Source organism: Artemia franciscana, chromosome 5 (genome assembly GCF_032884065.1).
Source record: "Artemia franciscana chromosome 5, ASM3288406v1, whole genome shotgun sequence".
NCBI lineage: Eukaryota > Metazoa > Arthropoda > Branchiopoda > Anostraca > Artemiidae > Artemia > Artemia franciscana.
The window spans coordinates 28,304,026-28,324,998 of record NC_088867.1 but is presented as its reverse complement, the minus strand read 5'-3'; the positions used below and the strand labels follow the sequence as shown (position 1 = coordinate 28,324,998).

Below are 20,973 nucleotides of genomic sequence, written 5' to 3'. Positions count from 1 at the left end.
TTTCGGTTACTTAAAAAGGCAACTAGAACTTTTAATTTTTAACGAACGTTTTTATTAGTAAAAAATATACTTAACTTAAGAATTAAATTACGTAACAAACTTTTATCTTCTTACGTTTTTATTATGTATACGAGGGTTTTTTCTACCCTCGTTAATACCTCGCTCTTTACACTAAATCGTAAGTTTTGTCCCAATTCTTTAAGAATGACACCTGAATTAGAAAGGCCGTAGAATAAATGGTTGAAATTACTAAAAATCACTTTAGCTTAAAGAGCGAGATATTTATCTCCTCTTAAATACCTCGCTCTTTATGCTAAAGTATTTTTAGAGCCCCTCATATGCGTAATAATCTCTGTTCGTTTTAAGTTTCAATGCTACTCCTTACTTTCAATTGAAAAAAAACGTCTTCATGTTTTTTTTTCATTGTTTATTTTATAGTAATGCTAGAAAATTCCTGCGCTCTTTTCATTGAATTTTTCTTCCCCCAGGACATATTCCTGCAAGAAAAGCCCCCTCCCCTCAACCCCTCTCCTCAACCCCTTCCCACCAACCAAAAAATACCCCTGAAAACGTTCGTACACTTCCCAATAAACCATATCTATATGTAAGCACTGGTTAAAGTTTGTAACTTGCAGCCCCTCCCCCAGGGATTGTGGTGGAGTAATTAATTCCCAAAGACATAGTTCTTATGGTTTTCGACTATGCGGAACAAAATGGCTATCTCAAAATTTTGATCCGTTGACTTTGGGAAAAAATGAGCGTGGGAGAGGGCCTAGGTGCCCTCCAATTTTTTTGGTCACTTAAAAAGGGCACTAAAACTTTTCATTTCCGTTAAAATTAGACCTCTTGCGACATTCTAGGACCACTTGATCGATACGATGACCCCTATGGAAAAAAAACAAAAAACAAATAAACACGCGCCCGTGATTTGTCTTCTGGCAAAAAATACGAAAACCAACATTTTTTTAGATGGGAGTTTGAAATTTTTGCTACAAGGTTCCCTGATACGCCGAATGCGATGGTGTGATTTTCGTTAAGATTTTATGACTTTTAGGGGGTGTTTCCCCCTATTTTCCAAAATAAGGCAAATTTTCTCAGTAACTTTTGATGACAAAGACTAAATTTGATGAAACTTATATATTTAGAATCAGCATTAAAATTCGATTCTTTTGATGTATCTTTTAGCATCAAAATTCCTTTTTTTAGAGTACCGTTTACTATTGAGCCGGCTCGCTCCTTAGTACAGTTCGTTACCACGAACTGTTTTGATTCCAAACCAATTGTGCAGAGTTTTCAAGGGGCTATTGGAAACCATAGCAACAAATCCACAAAGTGCTTTATTTTAAGATGGATACAGTACTAGAAATGAATCCAAGAAAATGTCAATATTTTTTCAGGTATATTTAAGTGTTTCGTTTCAGTTAATATGCTATTCAAGAGTTCCTTTCAGGGGGGGGGGGACAGTAATTAGAGACAATTTTGTAAATTGGATAATAAATGCCAAGAATTTTGAAAAATTCAGCGTTTTTGGTGGAACGGGACAGAGCCCCCTTCTGATTATGTTCATATGCGAATCACCAAATCTCGAAACGTTAATCGCATTTACAGTGTCTGAGCTATGTCTCTGAATTATTCAAACACCTCTTCCCGTCGTTCCAGCTCTGAAGATTGATCTAGAACAAGGGTCCCCACACTCTTTTGGCACACGGAAGCCTTTTCATATTCAAAACTTAAGCACAGATCCCCTTTCCATATTCAAAACTTTCTTAAACCTGGGTGTGAAACTGCATAAATTCATAATAGAAAAATAGAAATTCAACTTTTATGTTTTGACTAGTAAATGCTGACGTAAAAATAAAATATAAACGAAATATTTTGTTCAAGAAGTATTTATTTAAATTAAAATTTGTTTTTAAATACACAAAAATATTAATGACTTGGGTGAGCCTAGTGGAACATTATGAGTGTATTTATGTCTGGCTTTGAATACCAACCGCGAATCCTCACGAGTATTGTAGTCAGTGCATTTTTTTTTATGACGATGCTCTTAAGGGTACTAAGCCCATGTCCTTAGATACTTTCTTGAACCACATTGGCATGCCATAACATAAAGAAAGAAAATGATCAAAGACGGGGTGTTCAAAGGCCCGGCAAAAATATTGAAGAACCACACAAAGCGAATATTTCTTGAGAACAACCGCCTCTCTTCTTCAGCGCGAACAAAATAATATAGTCGAAGCATTTGCCGAAGAAATAAAAAACGACCAAAAAACAAACGCGGGAAGTTAACAAAACCAATGAAAAACAGCCAAAAAATAGAAAGATAAATAAAATTCAATAAAAGCCAAAAATTATAAGAATTAATATCAAATACCTAACAACCATAAAGTGAGTGATACTTACTTATCCGTGATTTGTCCAAAATCTACAAAATTCTGAACTGCCATTAACGGATCCTAACGAACAACTAAGAAATAAAATTTACAACTGATTTTAACAGTTGTATTTTTTGCAGATAATCTAAGGGGTTGTTGACGTGTTTGATTATGTGATGGGGAAGATGTTTCAAGGTTTATGTCAGGGATCACTAAAGTATCGGCTTCTCTTGAGCAAACCGAAATACGACTCATTTATTCTTAAGTTACCTGAATTCCTGTTCAAAGCAAGACCTAAATGTTGGTATTTATAATAAATACCAACATTTTGTTGGTACACTTGGAAAACCTTTATCATGTCTAATCGGCTTGGCCGCTTGCTGTCTAAAAGGGGAGTGCCGTGTCAAATGATTGACACATGACCAACAAGTCCCCTGGACTTGCTGGCGATTGGTGAAACTTATAGTTTTCCAAGTGTTAGGTTAGATGACGCGGGTAAACGGCGGGGAGTAAGTATTACTCTCTTATTGGACAAATACTTGCGTGTTAGCTTATGGAAAGGCACATAATAAGTAGGCAAGTCTTCATCTCTATTTTGCACTTTATAAAGATTTGGTAATTTTCTCACAAATAAATCAGTCATATGAGCGATATCGTTTTTTATATAATTAAATTGTGAAGCAACTCATTGTCTCCGGGAGCTTAAATTCTTTCATTAAGTACTCTAATGACATAATGTATTCAGCAGTTACTAGTGCTAACATTTACTAGGCTTTATACGATCAAGTGATGTCGATGAACGATACAATGCACTGATAATACGTTCGGTATAACTTGTTTTAAGTATGCATGAAAGCCTCGGTATCATCCTGCAATTGCCTGAGCACTATCAGCAGAAATGGAGATACTATTAGTCAAGGGTATAGCTTTTACATCGAAATGTCTTTTTAATTCAGTAAATAATGTTTCACCTTTCGCAGTTACCAGACATTTAGCAAAGAACAATCTTCGGGAAGTGTTTGTTCTTTCACAAATCTCACAAAAGCTAAATGTAAAGTTTCATTTTCTTGTTATGTTGACTCATCAAGTTGTATAGAGAACTAAAATGTATTTAAGTGGTCACGTAAGGAGTTTTTTACACTCTGGGCCATTCCGCTGATTTTTATTCGTAGAGTTCTATTATTCAGTTGGATTCTTTTTATAATATCGGCAGCTGGTTTATTCAAAACGTTGCATATTATCTTTCTTACATCTGGTAGAATAAGTTCCAATACGTGTGTTCCAATCCGCCACACGCCAATAGCGTGTGACTTTCTGGAATTCATGGTAATTAAAGAAATATTATAAGAAGCACTCAGTGTAGTGATCAAATTTCTGACTACCCTCAAAATGCCCTGCAAGAAGTATGTAAACAAAACCCATTTATACTAAAAGCATCAAGGTTGTCAACGGGACGTCCCTGCAATATCTCAGTAACGGCTAAGGGCGTAAGGTTGAAACTTTTGAGGAATGCGACGGGAGGTGCTGAACCAAATCAATACGGTTCTTGCATCATGATTGTCGAAAGGTCATATCTTCAATATCTAAAGAACAGCTAAGGGTATTATTGTTGAAAATTTCTGGGAAGGTTGACGGAAATTGAACTAAAGTAAAGACAACATGTTCGGAAGAGTATAATACCTGAGAGTATTAAGTTGAAATTTTCAAGGCAAGTTTAACTAAATTAAAAGACGCTCTTTGAGTCTAGATTGTCAAAAAGATGTATCTGTCTTATATCTGGAAAGGTTTAGGGTTAAGTTGACACCATAATAAAACCCAAAACGAACAGAAATTACAATAACTCTTGTAATTTTGGTCGTGAAGATTATTTATGTATTTTATTTTATTTTTGAATATACTGTCTATGGCGATTAAACGCTGGCAGTATGTATATGTGCAGACATGAATCAGACTGTCATATTTAGCAAAATATAAAATTTGTCAATCCTTTGTCTAGATTCAGCTATTCAATGCTAAGATGTAATTATTAATTATTAGCCAAAAGCTATTAGTACCATACGAATCACTTAAGTTTGTATCTAAAATTGTTTTACAGGAGCTTCAATTGGAGCACAGTTATCAGGTTTGCTTTCCACCTCTCTCTCTCTCTCAGTGGCACTGATTCACGAAAATGTAGGGGAGAGTCTAGGGGGTAGTTAACTCCCCCCTTACCCTTCAATTGGTGCTCCTGCTATGTCTCTTATTTCTCTGGTGTAAAATATTTCGAGTGTTATCCTCTAGGCGTCAGAGACTATTGTAAGCAACGGCATTTTTGATTAATTCCTTTTCAAGTCTTTATCCTAGTTCACTTGTTCATAGTTCACTATATTTTTTTCCATGATTTCTTTTGTGCGTTGTAATTCAGAAAAAAAATTACATTATTCCAATGAAGGATAAATAATGAGAACTATGCAATAGCTGAAACAAATAGAATCAAACCCAGGCCCCCTATTGCGAAGCAGAGTATCAATTCATTGTACTATAAATACAAGACTGAGATTATTAAAGAATACATATTTATGCACACGTACCAATATACAATAATTGTGGGACGAAGACTGAGTGGTGTGAAGAGTCAAAACAATCAAAAAAGATGCCCATCAGGCTTTTCTTACGGCGTGTTACTAATGTGCAAATGGGCACCAATTCTTTGATATGGCAGTATAGTCATTCAGAATAGTTCACTGCAAAAAAAGACAAATAAATAGAATCGGATTGCTCAGCTTTACTCTAAATGCCAAAATTTCAGAATTCCTTTCTGTATAGCCAGATACGGATCAGAAATACGGTACTTTATACTTATCATGGAATTACTTTTCTAAGGGGGCAAAGATAAGAGAAACTTTAAGAAAACTACAAAATATATAATTAAAATACTTAATTGTCAACATTCTAAGTATAATACATATAGTATAATATAAGTTTAATAAAAGAGAGACAGTCATAGTTCCACGAGATGACAGTCATTGGTCATGATGAGAACTATAAATGATTGGATTAAGTATGCCATAGTCTCCTGAACAAGGTTGTCACGCAGGGTTTTTACCGGGTTGTAGTTCGCGTCGGAACTATTACACATTCAGTTAAAAAGAGGGGAGAGAAAATTACTCAATGTAATAATCATCCTTAGATAGAAAGAGAAGCTGATTAAAATTTATTAAACCTTCGTTTTAAATTCAAATTGAAATTCCATATCTACAGAAAAGTTATTCCAGGGTGGTTTAACGAACAGTGCCATCCTTTAACATGAATTTATTCATGACTATTTGAACCTATGAGTTGAAAAAAACTCTCTCTTAAAAAGAAGTTTTTCAAAGAAAACCAAATCAAAAAATTAAACAACAAACAGTCATATAAAATTTCAATTTCCAACAGAATGCGTCCCCTCCTATGTTTCTGCAACAATCCCTTATAACTGAAGTGTCAGGAAAAAACAGTTTTTGGGGCCTTTTTCAGTCCTTCGTCAAGTTGCGTTTGGGGGAAGTGATATTTTGTTTTCTTTTGTTCCTTCTGCATTGGGATCCCTCGGGCCTACGGACTTTGAGATATAAATATCAAACCAGTCTAAAAAAACAAATGTTGGTTCCATTTAGACCCGTTTTCGGAGAGAGACCTTCGTTTTAAATTCAAATTGAAATTCCATATCTACAGAAAAGTTATTCCAGGGTGGTTTAACGAACAGTGCCATCCTTTAACATGAATTTATTCATGACTATTTGAACCTATGAGTTGAAAAAAGACTCTCTCTTAAAAAGAAGTTTTTCAAAGAAAACCAAATCAAAAAATTAAACAACAAACAGTCATATAAAATTTCAATTTCCAACAGAATGCGTCCCCTCCTATGTTTCTGCAACAATCCCTTCTAACTGAAGTGTCAGGAAAAAACAGTTTTTGGGGCCTTTTTCAGTCCTTCGTCAAGTTGCGTTTGGGGGAAGTGATATTTTGTTTTCTTTTGTTCCTTCTGCATTGGGACCCCTCGGGCCTACGGACTTTGAGATATAAATATCAAACCAGTCTAAAAAAAACAAATGTTGGTTCCATTTAGACCCGTTTTCGGAGAGAGACCCTTTCCTCGAGATTTCTTTTGTAAATTTGGGCCCTATTGGCCTAAGGACTTACGGCTCCTGGAGATACGCTTATTCAACCTTTCGACTATTTGAGAAATTTTTAATACCTCAAAATTTTGATAGTTATATCCATAGGAGTTCCGAATCAACTTAGGGCCTCACAGGAATATGTAAATTAGGAGCAGTCACAGGGTTATGTAAATTAGGTGTGATACTTATGTCCATACATGTGTCTATTGTATCTATAGTTCTAGTGCCCCATTTAAGTGACCAAAAAAATTGGAGGGCAAAAAAAATCGGATAAGGTATTTTTAGAAACTCCAACTATTTATTTAAGGCCTTTGTGATTCAGGTTCATTCTTAAGGATTTGGGACTAAATTCAAGCTTTAGTGTAAAGAACGAGGTGTTGACGAGGGGGTGAACCCCCTCATATACGTAATAAAAATACATACATATAGAAATTCGTTACGTAAGTTAATTCGTAAGGTACGTATGTTTATTATTAACAAAAACCTTGGTAAAAAATAAAAAAATCTAGTTGGATTTTCAAGCAACCAAAAATTGGAAGGCAACTAGCCCTCCTCCCCACCCCTTTTTTAATCAATATCGTCCAATCAAAACTATGAGAAAGCCATTTAGCCAAAAACAAAATAATATGTAAATCTCTTTGTAATTATGCATGTGCGGTGAGTTAAAATCAAAACACGCATGAATTAAAAACGTTCAGAAATTGAATAAAAAACAAGCTTTTTAAGCTGCAAGTAAGGAGCGACATTGAAACTTAGATCGAACAGAAATTATTCCGAAGATTAGAATCATTCCGAACGGAAAAAATTTCGGTGGTCATGATGAAGGAAAACGAAGTACAACAAAATCTACGGTTAGAAGACAAGTGACAGCAAGGATCTAGTCGATTCGCAAATGAAATCTACGGTTAGAAGAGAAACAACAGTGAGAATCAAAACGAATCCCAGGAGAATAAACATCCTATAAAATGCAATATTCTAAGAATAAATATAAAGGAGGAATTAAATTCGCGCCAGAATTTCTAATTTCCTTTGAAGTTGTTTCTGTTTGTCATCCCATCACTTAGAGCTAAAGAATAACGTGATACTTATGCTAATACGTAGTTAGTATAAGATGCAAATTGTAGAGGTAAGGCGTACTATAAAAATACATATATATATATATATATATATATATATATATATATATATATATATATATATATATATATATATATATATATATATATATATACATATATATATATATATATATATATATATATATATATATATATATATATATATATATATATATATACATTATAAAGTAAAGAGTATTAACCGGTATTTCCGAAAAGGTGCTAAAACAAATATCCCAATGACCTAAGCAAAGACTAAATAAATTAATTCCTTTTCAGTAATGATAAGGTTTTTACGAAATTTTTATTCAATTTAAGAATATTTTAAGCGGCAGAATATGTTTTATGAACTGAAAATTGTCAGAGTAGCTTTTATTATTATTATTATTATTTTGAAACCTCTCTTGAAAACGGGATTTACATTTTAACAACAAACATTTATTTGGCGTTACAAATTTCAGGGCATCTCCCCAGTTAGTTGTACCTGCGGAAAATAGCTTCTTGCCAATCGAGAGATTAGAGAACATACAAAAGGAAATAACCAATCTCATAAGCACCAAATGTTCCTGCGGCACCCAAACAGATATCCGGGATTCGTCAACACAGACTAACCCTAAAGATTTTCGATGCTCAACTGGTAAAAGTGTTTCTTTTTTTTATTTTACTCTCTTTGACCCTTTTGGATATAGAAGAGGATGCGTTCCTCATGTTGGCTTTATCTATCAAGACATTGCTTCATTTAGTAAAAGGCTAAATCATAATGTGGCCGTCCAAAATCACTTGGATGTTCGCATAATGAAGAAATATTACCTGCTAAGTTGTTGCTTTAGAGGAACTGCCCACGGTAGACACACTCAGGAAAGAACTAGGAAGAAATGATGCGACAAATTCAGCAGAGACTGGATAAGTCTTCTGAAATAATTAGCTGACAGAACACTATTTAAGAAGCTGATCAACCCACTTGCCAATGAGATGGTCTCGATATGATTTTTAAGGGCGCCCAGGACAGAAAAGTGAGGTTATAATTTAGTTTTTAGAATGACAAATTGTAAGGGTTTTTTGTATTTAATTTGTTGTACGGGGCATACCACCGATGAAATTTGCACTTGGGATCAGGAGCACTGCTATATCGTTGCCTATAGTAAAGGCTATGCGGCTGCAATGCTTAATTATTTTCCCAGAGTCAAAAGTGATCGGAGGGCAATTAGTCCCTCCTTTGTCCTCTTTTTGCCAAATATATCCGATAAAAATTTTAAGATGGCCATTTTGATAAGATAGTTCAAAGATCATATAACAAAAACTCCGGTGTCAACAAAACCCTCCAGGGCCTGGGGCAGGCCTTGTATGTTAGACCTTGGGGACATACATGGTTCTTATGGAAGAAATGCTCGTATAAACTTCAGAGAGAGCTCATTTGATTGGAAATTGAAAGTTCTAGCTCACCTATTAAGAATCAAAAGAGATCAGAGGGCAACTAGCCTCCTCCCATGTTCTTTTTATCCAAATGTATTCAATAATAATGTTGAGAAAACTATTTTGTTCAACATCACAACAAAAACTACGGTGTTGGACACCCCCTAGAGCCCTAGAGCCCAGGAGTTATAAGTTATGTCCTGGGGGCATATATGGGTGTTATGGAACGTATGCTCGTAAAACTTCAGAGAGGGCCTTACATGCACTTACTGATGCTACAGAGTTTGTGCGTGTTAATCTGGACAAGGGCTTGTGTGTTTTGGGTCTATTTCTTGACTTTTCAAAGGCCTTTGATATGGTTGACCACAATGTTCTTCTGTCTAAACTATCCTTATTTGGTGTGCATGGAGTCCCACTAGATTGGTTTAGGTCCTACCTCTCAGATAGATCTCAGTATGTTTTGGTTAACCGTACTTCTTCCACTACTTTGCCTGTATTGAAAGGTGTCCCACAAGGCTCTGTGCTTGGACCACTTTTGTTTCTAATCTAAATTAATGATCTTGTTGAAGGTCTTCATCCCCATGTTCACCCTGTTCTTTTTGCTGATGACAGTAATTTTTTCATTGCTGCGGTGGACTTGCCATCTGCCACTTCTATAGCTCAAGGTCTTCTTGATAAAGTATAGGATTGGTGCTGGTCAAATGGTATGCCTCTTAACAGCCGAAAGAGTGCCATTGTCAACTTTAGGACCCCTTACCGCATGCGAGACGTACGGGAGCCAATCACCCTGACTTTTGGGAATGATATTATACCACAAGCTACTATGGTGAAACTTCTTGGTGTGTATCTTGACTGTTTTCTTTCTTTTAAACCGCATATAACTCACACCCGTTCCTTAATCCTCCGCCAGTCTTCAATGTTGCACCGGATTAATTCATTTCTTCCTCCTGATATTATGGTTTCTCTTTATCATGCTTTTATTCATCCTTACCTTTCTTATTGCTGCTCTGTCTGGGGTAATACTAATAAATCTCTTCTCTGCTCACTTCAAAGAGCCCAAAATAGGGCGGTGAAGGCTACTTTTCTTCTCCCTCGGCTTTACCCTTCCTCTGATCTTTATAATGATACTGGAATAGCTCCGCTGGATCATTATATAGGTAAAAGTACTCTTTATTTAGCGCATTCTGCTTTTCTAGGTACTCTTCCACCGACTCTGCAGCAGTTTTTCTCAAGGACAGGCTCAGGTAGGTACTTTTCTTCTTTGCATAATTCTTCTCGACGATTTATTTTACCAAAACGATCCTCTACAGCAGCTCAGAGGTCTCCTGTATATCAGTCAATTCTATTATGGAACTTTATCCCTTTGGATGTCCCTCTTTTTCTTTCTGTAAAGGCATTATTTCGTCGGGTCTTTCCAGTTAAATAATTTTTGTCTCTCTTTTAATTCTATCCCAATTTGTATGTCACTTCTCTTGTTTTAATTTTTTTTTTTTTTTTTTTTTTTTTTTTTTGTATATATTTTATAAGTGTTTTATTTTTGTTCTCTGTGGCCCATTACAAGCATAGCTTCTTGGGCCTATTAACTGATTTACTTTTGTAATAGTTTTCTTTAGTATTAATAAATTGATTGATTGATAGTTCAGTTTTTAAAAGTCAAAAGAGATAAGAGGGCAACTAGCCCCCCCCCCCCCACCCAGGCTCCTTTTCCCTCCAAATGGCTCCAATAAAAAATTTGAGATAGCCATTTGGTTAAAAATAGTTCAGAGGTCAGATAACAAAACTCCGGTATAGACACAATCACCCAGGACCTATGGGCAGGCGTTTTAAGTTATGCCCTTGGGGCATATATTTTTCATAAAGGATGCTCGTATAAACTTCAGAGAGGGGTAATTTGAAAGAAAAAGGGGTAATTTGAGTGATAGCTATTTTGTCATAAATAGTTCGAAGGTCAGATAAGAAAAACTCCAGTTTCGATACAGCTTCCCTAAAGACTGGGGCTGGCGTTGTAAGTAAAACCCTGGGGGCATATATGGTTCTTATAGAAGAGATGCTCGTATAAACTTTAGAGAGGGCTCATCTGAATAGAAATTTAAAGTTCTAGTTCAATTAAGATTCAAAAGAGAACGGAGGGCAACTAATCCCTCCACGCTCTTTTTTTCCAAATGCTTCCGATAAAAATTTTGAGATAGCTATTTTGTTAAAAAGTTCAAAGATCATATAACAAAAATTCTGGTGTCGACCCAACCCCTGAGGGCCCGGAAAAAGGCGTTGTAATTTATGCCCTGGAGCCAAGAGTGGTTCTTATGTAAGGAATGTTCGCATAAACTTCAGAGAGGGCTCATTTGATTGGATATTAAAAGTTGTAGTTCACTTTTAAACAGTCAAAAGACATTGGAGGGCATCTAGCCCCTCTACACCTTTTTTCCCAACTGAATTCAAAAATTTTTTTGAAGCAGCCATTTTGTTAAAAATAGTTCCGAGATCATATAGCGAAAACTCCGGTGATAACACGACACTCCCCCCAGAGCCCGGTGGCAGGCGTTGTTCGTTACACCTTGGGAGTATATATGTTTCTTATGGGAGGGATGCTCGTACAAACTTCAGAGATGGTCTATTTGACTGAAAACTGAAAGTTCTAGTCCAGTTTTGAGAGTCAATAGAGATTGGAGGACAACTAGCCCTCCCCTCCGCGCTCTTTTTCCCAAATGCATCCGATAAAAATTTTTGAGATAGCCATTTTGTTACAAATACCTCAAAGGTCAGATAAAAAAAACTCTGGTTTCGATACACCTCCCCCCCAAGGAGTGGGGAAAGGCGTTGTATGTTTCTTAAGGGATGCTCGTATAAGCTTCAGAGAGGGCTCATTTGACTTGAACTTGAAAATTTTAGTTCAATTTTTAAGAGTCAAATGAGATTGGATGGCAACTATCCCCCACACACACTTTTCCCCCAAACCCATCCAATACAAATTTTGAGATAGCCATTTTTTTTATATATTTCAAAGGTCAGATAACAAAATTCCGGTGTCAGCACAACCCTCCAGGACCCAGAGGCAGGGGTTGTAAGTTATGTCCATGGGACATAAATGGTTATTATGAAACGGATGCTCGTATGAGCTTCAGAGAGAGCTCATTTGATTGGAAACTGAAACTTCTAGTTTACTTTTTATGAGTCAAAAGAGATCTGAGGGCAACTAGCTCCGTTACGCCTTTTTTTTCCCTAGCCAATCCGATAGCAATTTTGAGATAGCCATTTTGTTAAATATGGTTCTAGTGCCCTTCTAAAGAAACAAAAGTGATCGGAGGGCAACTAGCCCCCCTCCCAAGGCTCTTTCTCCCTAAGTTAATCCAATCAGAATTTTGAGACAGTTATTTTGTTTAAAATATTTTAAAGATCAAAACTGAAAGCTCCGAGATTGACGCATCCCTCCAAAGACCGGGGGCAAGTGTTTTAAGCTATGCCCCGAGGGCATATAAGGTTTTATGTAAGGGGTGGTCATATAAACCTCAGAGATGGATCGTCTGATTGGAAACTGAAAGTTCTAGTTACCTTTTTAAGATTAATTTTACTTTTTTTTGGCTAAATGGCTTTCTCAAAGTTTTGATTGGACGATTTTGAGAAAAAAGTATTGGGGAAGGGGCCTAGTTGCCCACCAATTTTTTGGATTACTAAGAAAGGCCACCAGAACTTTTAATTTTATTTAAGAACGTTTTTATTAGTAATAGATATTCGTACATTTTTTTTACGTATATGAGGGGGTTCACCCCTTGTCAATATCTCGCTCTTTACACTACAGTTCGAGTTTTGTTCCAATTCTTTAAGAATGACCCCTGAATCACAAATTCCATATAATTAGAATGAATAGATCTTTTGAAATTCCAAAATACTTTAGCGTAAAGAGCGAAGCATTAAGGAGGGGAAGAACCCCCTCATATTTGTAATAATTTCTTTTCGTTTTAAGATTTATTGTTCTTCCTTACATTCAGTTGAAAAACTTGTTTATTTTTATTTAATGTCTCTTTTTTAAATAATGCTGGAAAATACATCGCCCTCTTCATGGAAATCTTTCCCCGTGATAAATTCCTCCATGTAAAGATCCTTCCGCGTTCTTTGCTGAATCAAAATCCTAATATCTTGCAAATCACACACCTTAGCGAATAAAAAGACAAAACTTCCCAACTTGCTTTCTTAAATCCTATCGAACTTGGTAGTCCTTATTCATATTGATAAATTCAAAATTGAAAATAAATGACTGCTCCGAGGATTTTTTCCTGTCCAAGAAGTTTCAGGTTTTACTTAGAATTATGAAACACTAGGAATATCAGCAAAAATTAAGCATACAAGAAAAAAAAAACTCGGAAGCAGGCGCACTTGCTAGTCTAGGTATTCTTATAAAAAAGTAATAATTTTAGGATTGAAATCCCTTCATAAGCGGGGTCCATTGTCCAAAGAAAGACGACCAAATAGCCAAAGGATATTCAGCGAATTGACATCGACGTCTAACGAACGGAGCATAAAGAAATCGCTGGGAGAAACTGACGAGGTGAGAAAGATATGCTTTAACAGCTTATTAAAGAAGGTGCTTTGCAAATACAAATGGCTAAAAACGTTCAACTATTCTAGGATTTAACAGCCGATGGAAATTCACAATCAGCAACATCAAACAGCAAGCTAATTCTTGCCAATAAATGGAGATAGGGTATATAAAATTCTAAGCTAGTTAGAAGCAGGTCAAATTTTAAGATCTTCAAGCACGGGCCCAGCTGAAAATTCTTATCAAGGCAGTTGTATATCTGCTAGCCAATTTTACAATCCATGTACCGTACTAAAAAACAAAGGCCAAAAACAATGTAAACAATCCTAATGGAATTCAGTGGCATGAAAGCTAAGATATTACAACTATACCTGTTTGATAGCCTACGTTCAAACAGTAAACACAGTACCAGTCTCAAGTAGAGTCGAAGTCACAAGTCGTAGCATTTGCAGCCATAGTAGCAGTAGCAATAGTGGTGCTGAAAGTGTAAAGTTAAAACCTTTAGCCACTCTTTAGATATTGAAAATATACCCTTTTGATCGCATCAATGCACATAGTGTCTTTTGATTTAGTATATCGTCTGTCACAGCATTCCTGAAGTTATACCTTAATACCCTTAACCTTGTTTGGTATACTGAGGATCAAACATTCTCCTCTCTGTCCCAATGATAAATCATGTATATAAACAATGGGCACATTGCGTAACATACAACTTTTTCTCCAGGGGCGGCTGGAGCATCAAATTCCCAGAAGCATAGTTATTAGACCAATTTACTGATTGGAACAAAACGGCTATTTCATAATTTTGACCAGTGATAAGTGGGTCTAAAAAGGACATGGGGTCCCTTTGTCCTCAAAACACTGTTAAACATGCCATGTAAATTTCAACTTATTAACCTCAGCCAATCCTGAGATGTTGCTGATGCACCCTTTTAACAATCAGCATGTGCATAGTGTGTTTTGGTTTTGTTCCATGTCCTACTCAATATTCCATGAAAGTAGTTACAAGTAGATGTAGTAGTATTTAAAGCAGTCACAGTTTAAAGTTGTCACAGCAGGAAGTTGCCAGTCACAGTCGCATTTGCAACCAGAGTGGCCCGGAAATTTAAAGTTAATGCCCTTAACTGTTCCTAGGGTATTACCGATCCGCCTTTTTGATGGCTTGGATGAAGATAGTTTCTTTCAATTTAGCTCAGCATACATTCCCAAAAATTTGGCCTCAATAATTTTAGCCTTTTTGGAAACAGGATCATACATACCCCGTTTCCCAATGATTAAACCTGCATAAAAAATGGACAAGTTAGCATAATTTAAGTTCCTTACCCTGGGGGATGTGGGGGTATGGCATCCCAAAAGGCATAGCTATTAGGGCGCTGTGACTATTTTAATAAAATTATATTTTAAGATTTCAATCTTTGTTGAGAGGGGCATCCAAAAGGCAAAAATGGGGAGGAGGCTGGTTCCAAGTAGGGGAAGTTGATCCTGTCCTTTTACTACTGAAGTCATCCTCATTAAAAGTATACCATGTCCTTTCTCAACAGAACATCTGTCAGGACCATTGTAATACAGGAGGACTTTGAACCGACTAGTAGAACACCTGCTATAGTATTCGTAATAGCGTAAGAGGAATTTCGAGGAGTTATTAACACCATTTCGGCCAATAATACGCTCCCTGCGGAAGTGCTGGGACTATAGGGAGAAAACATCTTGAGAAAACGACTTGAGAAGAGAAAATCTTGAGAAAAGGTCTTGAAAAAAATCTTAAGATAACATCTGCTGGAAACTGACGTGAAGGGGTTAGAAAATCCAATTGGCTCTAGTACACCGGGATAGGACGGTCGTAATAAGTCTTATGCCTATGCTAATTATATGTATCTTAAACACTATACTTTTATTCTTCAAAGTATCGACGACAAATCAACATAAAATCACTAGAATAATCAAGACGAATGGAAATAGCTACAGAAAGTAAACTGAATATTCAATATAATGAAATTAATTCTTGGAATCTCAGCAATAATAAATTTTATTTCACAAAAATTTCTATTTTGTATTTTAATGTTGTAAATATAAAAAAACATCTGTACTATATTTCATTTTCATTAGAGAACAAATGACGCAACAAGCTTAAGAATTTTAAAGCAGGGGAAAAGGGCAGTAGCAAAACTCCTATTTGAAGTAATTTTTGTTCGCTTTAACTTGACTTGAAAATTTATTTTAATTTTACTGGTTTAAAGTTATTCATTTTTCTGTATTAGTACGTGCTATCGTTATCTTTTCTATGACCGTTTATTTTAATGTCTGTTTGTTTTGGGTTTTGATTGCTCTTTAATGGTAATTTTTAGTTTGAATTATTAGAGGGTTATTTCCTGCTGGTCTCAAGTTTAATAGAGTTCTTTACTTTTCTTTGAAAAACTTCTCTTTCAGATTTTGTTTTTGTTAATTTCTGTTCATTTTTATTGCAAAATTTTTGTTTTTAGTTAAAATCACGAACATTTCTCAAGTTTGTCATGCTTCTGGCGTAAGAATTAAAATATCTAATTTAATAGTCCTAATTAGTGGCTTTTGATGTATTTCAATACCCCCTCAACATTCCCTGAATGTTTGAACTACATGTCATTAGTCATTCTTGGATATTTCATATACGCCCTTCTGATAACCGAGATGCACACACCATCTTTCGACTGAATATTCTGACCTTTAGCCGCTCTTAAGATATTTCAGATATACCCAAGGATGTATATATTGTACTTTAAATTACATTAGTATAAAATCCCCCTACAGATTCCCCGACGGTTCAAGCACTGTTCAAAATGTCCTGAACGTTTGAGCTTAATATCTTCATCCGTTCTTCAGATACTGAAGATCCGCTTTTTGATAAACTGGATGTATATAGCGCGTACTGATTTAGTTTAAGATACCCCTTAACATTTTCTAAAGTTTCACCAGAATCAGAACCTTACTCTTTCTTAATGATAAATCTTGGACGTAAACAACTTATTAATTGCATAATTTGCAATCCTTGCCCCAGGGCTGTGGGGGCTATGCGTAGCATAGCTATTGCACCTTTACATTAGTTTGAACAAAATGACAGAAATAAAATAATTTCGACGATTTTTGAGGAGAGTGGGCACACAAAAAGGAAAAGGAGGCAGGGCTGGTTGCCCTCCAATCTCTCTGCAACATCCCCTCAACATACCTTGAAAGTTTCAACCTAATACCCTCAGCCGTTCCTTCATTGTTGCTGATATTCTCTTTTAACAACCGACAAAGACAAAGTGTGTTATTATTGTGTTTTGCTAAAGTTTCATCTGAAAGGATTGTGTAAACGTTTCCTTAAAGTTTCATCGTAAAACTTGGAAATCCAAAGACTTGGAAGTCTTTTTGGAAATCCAGGATCAAACATGCCCTCATTTCTTAGTAGAAATACCTTATATGCTAAAATGGGCGACTTGCAAATAACTTACAATAACTTACAAAATACCTTATATGTTAAAATGGGCGACTTGCATAACTTACAAAAAAAAATTAATTTGAAAAAAATGGCTATAACAAACAAAATGGCAATCTGAGTCTCAAATGAAGACCTCTGAAAACTACTCCGTTGTCCCCGCACCATCATGGACCGGGTCAGAAGCCAGTAAATCCGCTGGCTTGGCCATACCCAGCGAATGTCGGCCAAGCAGCTCCCAAAAATCACATTCGAAGGACGGGTTCACGGCACGCGCCCCAGAGGCCGACCTCGTAAGAGATGGACCGACAAATTTCCAGCCAATAACCTCCCCCAGCTACTTCGTCTAGCGCCATATAGATCGAACCACCGTCAAAACATTCATCATTTGTTTCCTTGCTTGCCTTTGTGGCAAGCAGCCACAAAGGCTGGATGGAACTTAAGTCAAGTAAGTAAGTCAAAATGGCTATATTAAAATTTTTATTGGATCGAATTTGGGGAGAAAGGGCGTGTCGGGGGGGGGGGGGTATTTCGCCTCCGATCACTGTTTATTCTCAAACAGGGAACTAAAACTTTCGATTTCAAATCGAATGAGCCTCCTCTATAATTTATACGAACTCCTCTTCCCTAAAAATCTTACATGTTAAAAACGAAAAACTTGCAAAACTTACAGCCCATGCCCCATGGGCTTTGGGGGGGGGGGTGTTTATCTTTGGGGCCATAGTTTTTAGGTCTTTGTACTATTTTGAACAAAATGGCTATCTAAAGATTTTGATTGGATGCATTTTGGGAAAAAAATCCGATTAATTTTCTCTATTAAAAAAGGGTGCTGGAAATCTCAATTTCCAATCGAATCAGCCCTCTCAAAGTTTATACGAACATCCCCTCCATAAACACCTTATATGTTAACAATGGGCAAGTAGTAAAACTCACAGCTCTTGTCCTGGGGTAGGAGGGAGGTTATGATCCCCGGAGGCATAGTTACTTTGGTATGTACTATTCTGAACAAAATACCTGTTCCAAGATTTTGATCAGATTCATGTGGGGGAAAAGGTTAAGGGGTGGGGGGGCCTGGTTGCCCTTCAGAGAATTTTTACTTTTAAAGATGGTACTAGATCTTTGAATTTCCAATCAAATGTGCCTCCTCCGAAGTTTATACGATCACCCCTTTCATAAAACCTTGTGTTAACAATGGGCAACTTATATGACTTGCAACCCTTGCCCCTAGACTGTGTGGTTCTTTGTCAACCTCGGAGGCATAGTTATTTGACCTTTGGACTATTGTGAACAAAATGGCAATCTTAAAATTTTGATCAGATGTATTTGGGGAAAAGAGGGCGTGGGGGAGCTAGTTGCCCTCCGGTCACTTTAGATTTATTTGATAAAATAAGTCGGTATTCATAAAAAGTTGAACTGCAGGTACAAGCAAAGATGAAACCATACTTCCTGGATCAATTTTCCCAGTTACAACTTTAGTTTGAATACATAGTAAAGATGTTTAGCTCTGCCTTCCTAAGAATAGGCATTAAAATACTCTTTCAATATCAATAAATTTCAATGGGTGATCAGAAGATAAAAATTTCAGGATTAATACCGATCTGGCGGGCTGTAAAATCAAACTTAGCCATCATCTAGGGCACAAGGACCTAAGGAGCCCCTAAGCGGCTGACACCCCATTTGCCAGTAAGAGAAGGTCATAAAGTACAATGAATGTATTTTTTTAGAAAAGAAAAATTCATGGGAAATTTTTATTTGAAATATAATTATTCTTTGAAATATACAACAAGTTTATATTCTATCACGGAATTAAACAGTTTAAAGTATCCTGGTCTGTTCGTAGCTATTTACCGTAAAAAAGCAAAATAAATTACTAATCATGACAGCTTGATGCTGTCACCCGTGTCGGGGTTTCCCATTCCATCCTCTCCCTCAACTATCATGACTCGGGGTATACATTGGTTTCCACTTCCCTCATGATGTTTATATTTCTATTAGTCAGCCAAAAGTAACGCCCAGTACCAAGTTTTTTTTTCTGCTCTGCTTATTGCGTGACCGCCTTGAAGTAATCTATTACACATTATTTTTCTCAAAAATCACAGTTCAATCAACATCAGCTAAATAAGCATTTAAACATAACCTATAGTCTAATTTGAGGTTTCAAGTCTGCTCTTTATCTTTTGCCTTGATATTTTGGGACTTCTCAAGTTTAATTTAAAGGATAAAAAAAAAAAAAAAAATAAGTACTCAAGTGCTTGTACTTGGTTTACTACCTAACTGCTACTGACGCATTCTAGATATGTTCTAGTACACTATGCCTTGAAGTATATGGCAAATTGATGGTTTCCTTCATGGAGTAAATAATTCTGAACCTGCACTTTTTTTCAGACACGGACAATTGGATGTTCAACAATGAGAACTCGTCCAAAGACGGAGAAAATCCTATCTGCAACAGGACCAGTTGAAAAAATTATTACAGACATAGAAGAGATAGCAAGAAATAAAAAGATAGCACTAGTGAAAAAAATCCTGGCACAATCAATAAAACATATTTGAAACATCAGTCTTTTCAAGAATACTGAAAATATTGATTTTTTCACCCGAAACTCACAGATTTATGTTCAGTGTTAATAGTGCAACGTTAAGGCAGCCAGTGAATATCTGTACAGCGTCGAAGACATTTCTTTTTTTTCAGCTGCACTGAAATAGGTGCTACATGTACAAACTCCTTTATGGTAGTAGATCTTAGACCAGAAAACTGACAAGAATTCCCTCTTCTACCCCAATCTGTTCAAAGTTTCTGCTTAGGTCATCTCTAGCGAGATTTCAAAAGAATTAAAGTACATCATTTTTGTAATTTAATTCATGTCAAGTTACTCCTTCACAGTTTTACCTTCCCCAGTTTTCCATAATATAATTATTTCTATCAAGACTGAACTGAATATACCCTAAAATCAATTAAATAAGTTTGAGTTTTTGCCTTGTGCGAAATTACAGGATTAATATAACTTTAATGCAAGCACAGGGAAAACACATTTCTCGTCCAAGTCAAAAGTTTTATAATTTTGGAAGAATTTAATGAGGCATTCTCATACTTATTAAACAGAAATTGAAGCGTATCATGAGGCCCGTAGCCACGGTTTTATAAGGAGGGGAAAGGGCTCAAGAGAAGAATTTGATAGCTATTACATAATCAATAAATTGCCACTGCAGGATCAAGAAAATTCCTTAATTTTAAAATTTTTATGAGGGGGGATTTCAATCTAATATTCCATCCTCCCCTATATATAGCCCTGGATATAGTTTGGACCCATAGTTAGACTTGCACTTGAACATCAGATTATACGCAATAAATTATCAGAAAAAAGGCGAATGTTCATTTATTTTACTATTGCAAATTTTTACTTTACCTTTTTGAACCTCAGATTATTTGCAATAAATCGTCAGAAAGAAGGCAAATGTTCATTTAGTTTACTATTGCAAATTTTTGCTTTTACCTTCCGTGATGGTATCATATCACGTATCATATACACTGCTGTTATCCGGATATTAATTAAAACAGAGCCTTTTTCCACAAAATCAGTTTTTCAAAAAAAGTAAAGAACTTCATTAAACCAAAAATCAGTAAAAATAGAATCAAATAATCTGCCAAACATAAAGCTACCGCAAATCAGCATCAACAAATAAATGAAACCGAAGAAGAACAGGAATTGCAATAAATAACCGAGTCAAATTCAAAACGAGCAGAAATTAACATGACTAGGCCACAAAACCCCTATGCTTTCTAAAAGTCAGAACATAATTTGCACTTTATTGAACTTTTTTATGTTTTTACTTTTGTAACTTTAATAAATAAAAAATTAATTAAGATTTTAAGGAATAAATATCAGCATATGTATGTAAAACTGACAGTGCACGTTCATTCGTATTTTTTCAGATAAATGCATAT

At 35.9% G+C, this 20,973-nt stretch overlaps 2 protein-coding genes across 5 annotated transcripts in view; one reads left to right on the top strand and one right to left on the bottom strand.

Annotated features, from left to right (window-relative positions):
• The window catches only part of LOC136027213 (uncharacterized), a 64,287-nt gene that overhangs the window by 18,008 nt on the left and 25,306 nt on the right, over nucleotides 1-20,973 (bottom strand). For both annotated transcript variants that reach the window (XR_010617540.1, XR_010617541.1), the window contains exon 2: nucleotides 4,946-5,098. The gene's annotated coding sequence lies outside the window, so the exon portion shown is untranslated. The remainder of the gene's footprint in view (nucleotides 1-4,945; nucleotides 5,099-20,973) is intronic.
• Nucleotides 1,347-20,689, top strand: LOC136027216 (uncharacterized). 3 transcript variants are annotated; one of them, XM_065704253.1, is made up of 4 exons: nucleotides 1,347-1,397; nucleotides 8,091-8,266; nucleotides 13,455-13,585; nucleotides 19,413-20,689. In XM_065704253.1, exons 1-4 carry the CDS (start codon nucleotides 1,348-1,350, stop codon nucleotides 19,578-19,580), a joined length of 525 nt encoding a protein of 174 aa, XP_065560325.1. In that variant the 5' UTR covers nucleotide 1,347; the 3' UTR covers nucleotides 19,581-20,689. The 3 variants fall into 3 exon arrangements, 1 of the variants encoding a protein (XP_065560325.1); XR_010617543.1 differs by lacking the exon at nucleotides 8,091-8,266 and adding an exon at nucleotides 10,239-10,286 and having other exon boundaries at nucleotides 1,363-1,397; nucleotides 19,413-20,688; XR_010617542.1 differs by lacking the exon at nucleotides 8,091-8,266 and having other exon boundaries at nucleotides 1,349-1,397; nucleotides 19,413-20,687.

Excerpts from the sequence above, each read along its gene's own strand:
- LOC136027216 (XM_065704253.1), top strand. The coding sequence starts at position 1,348 with ATGGATACAGTACTAGAAATGAATCCAAGAAAATGTCAATATTTTTTC. Across the intron at positions 1,398-8,090 it reads AAATGTCAATATTTTTTCAG|GGCATCTCCCCAGTTAGTTG; the intron begins GTATATTTAAGT and ends TACAAATTTCAG. Across the intron at positions 13,586-19,412 it reads CGCTGGGAGAAACTGACGAG|ACACGGACAATTGGATGTTC; the intron begins GTGAGAAAGATA and ends ACTTTTTTTCAG.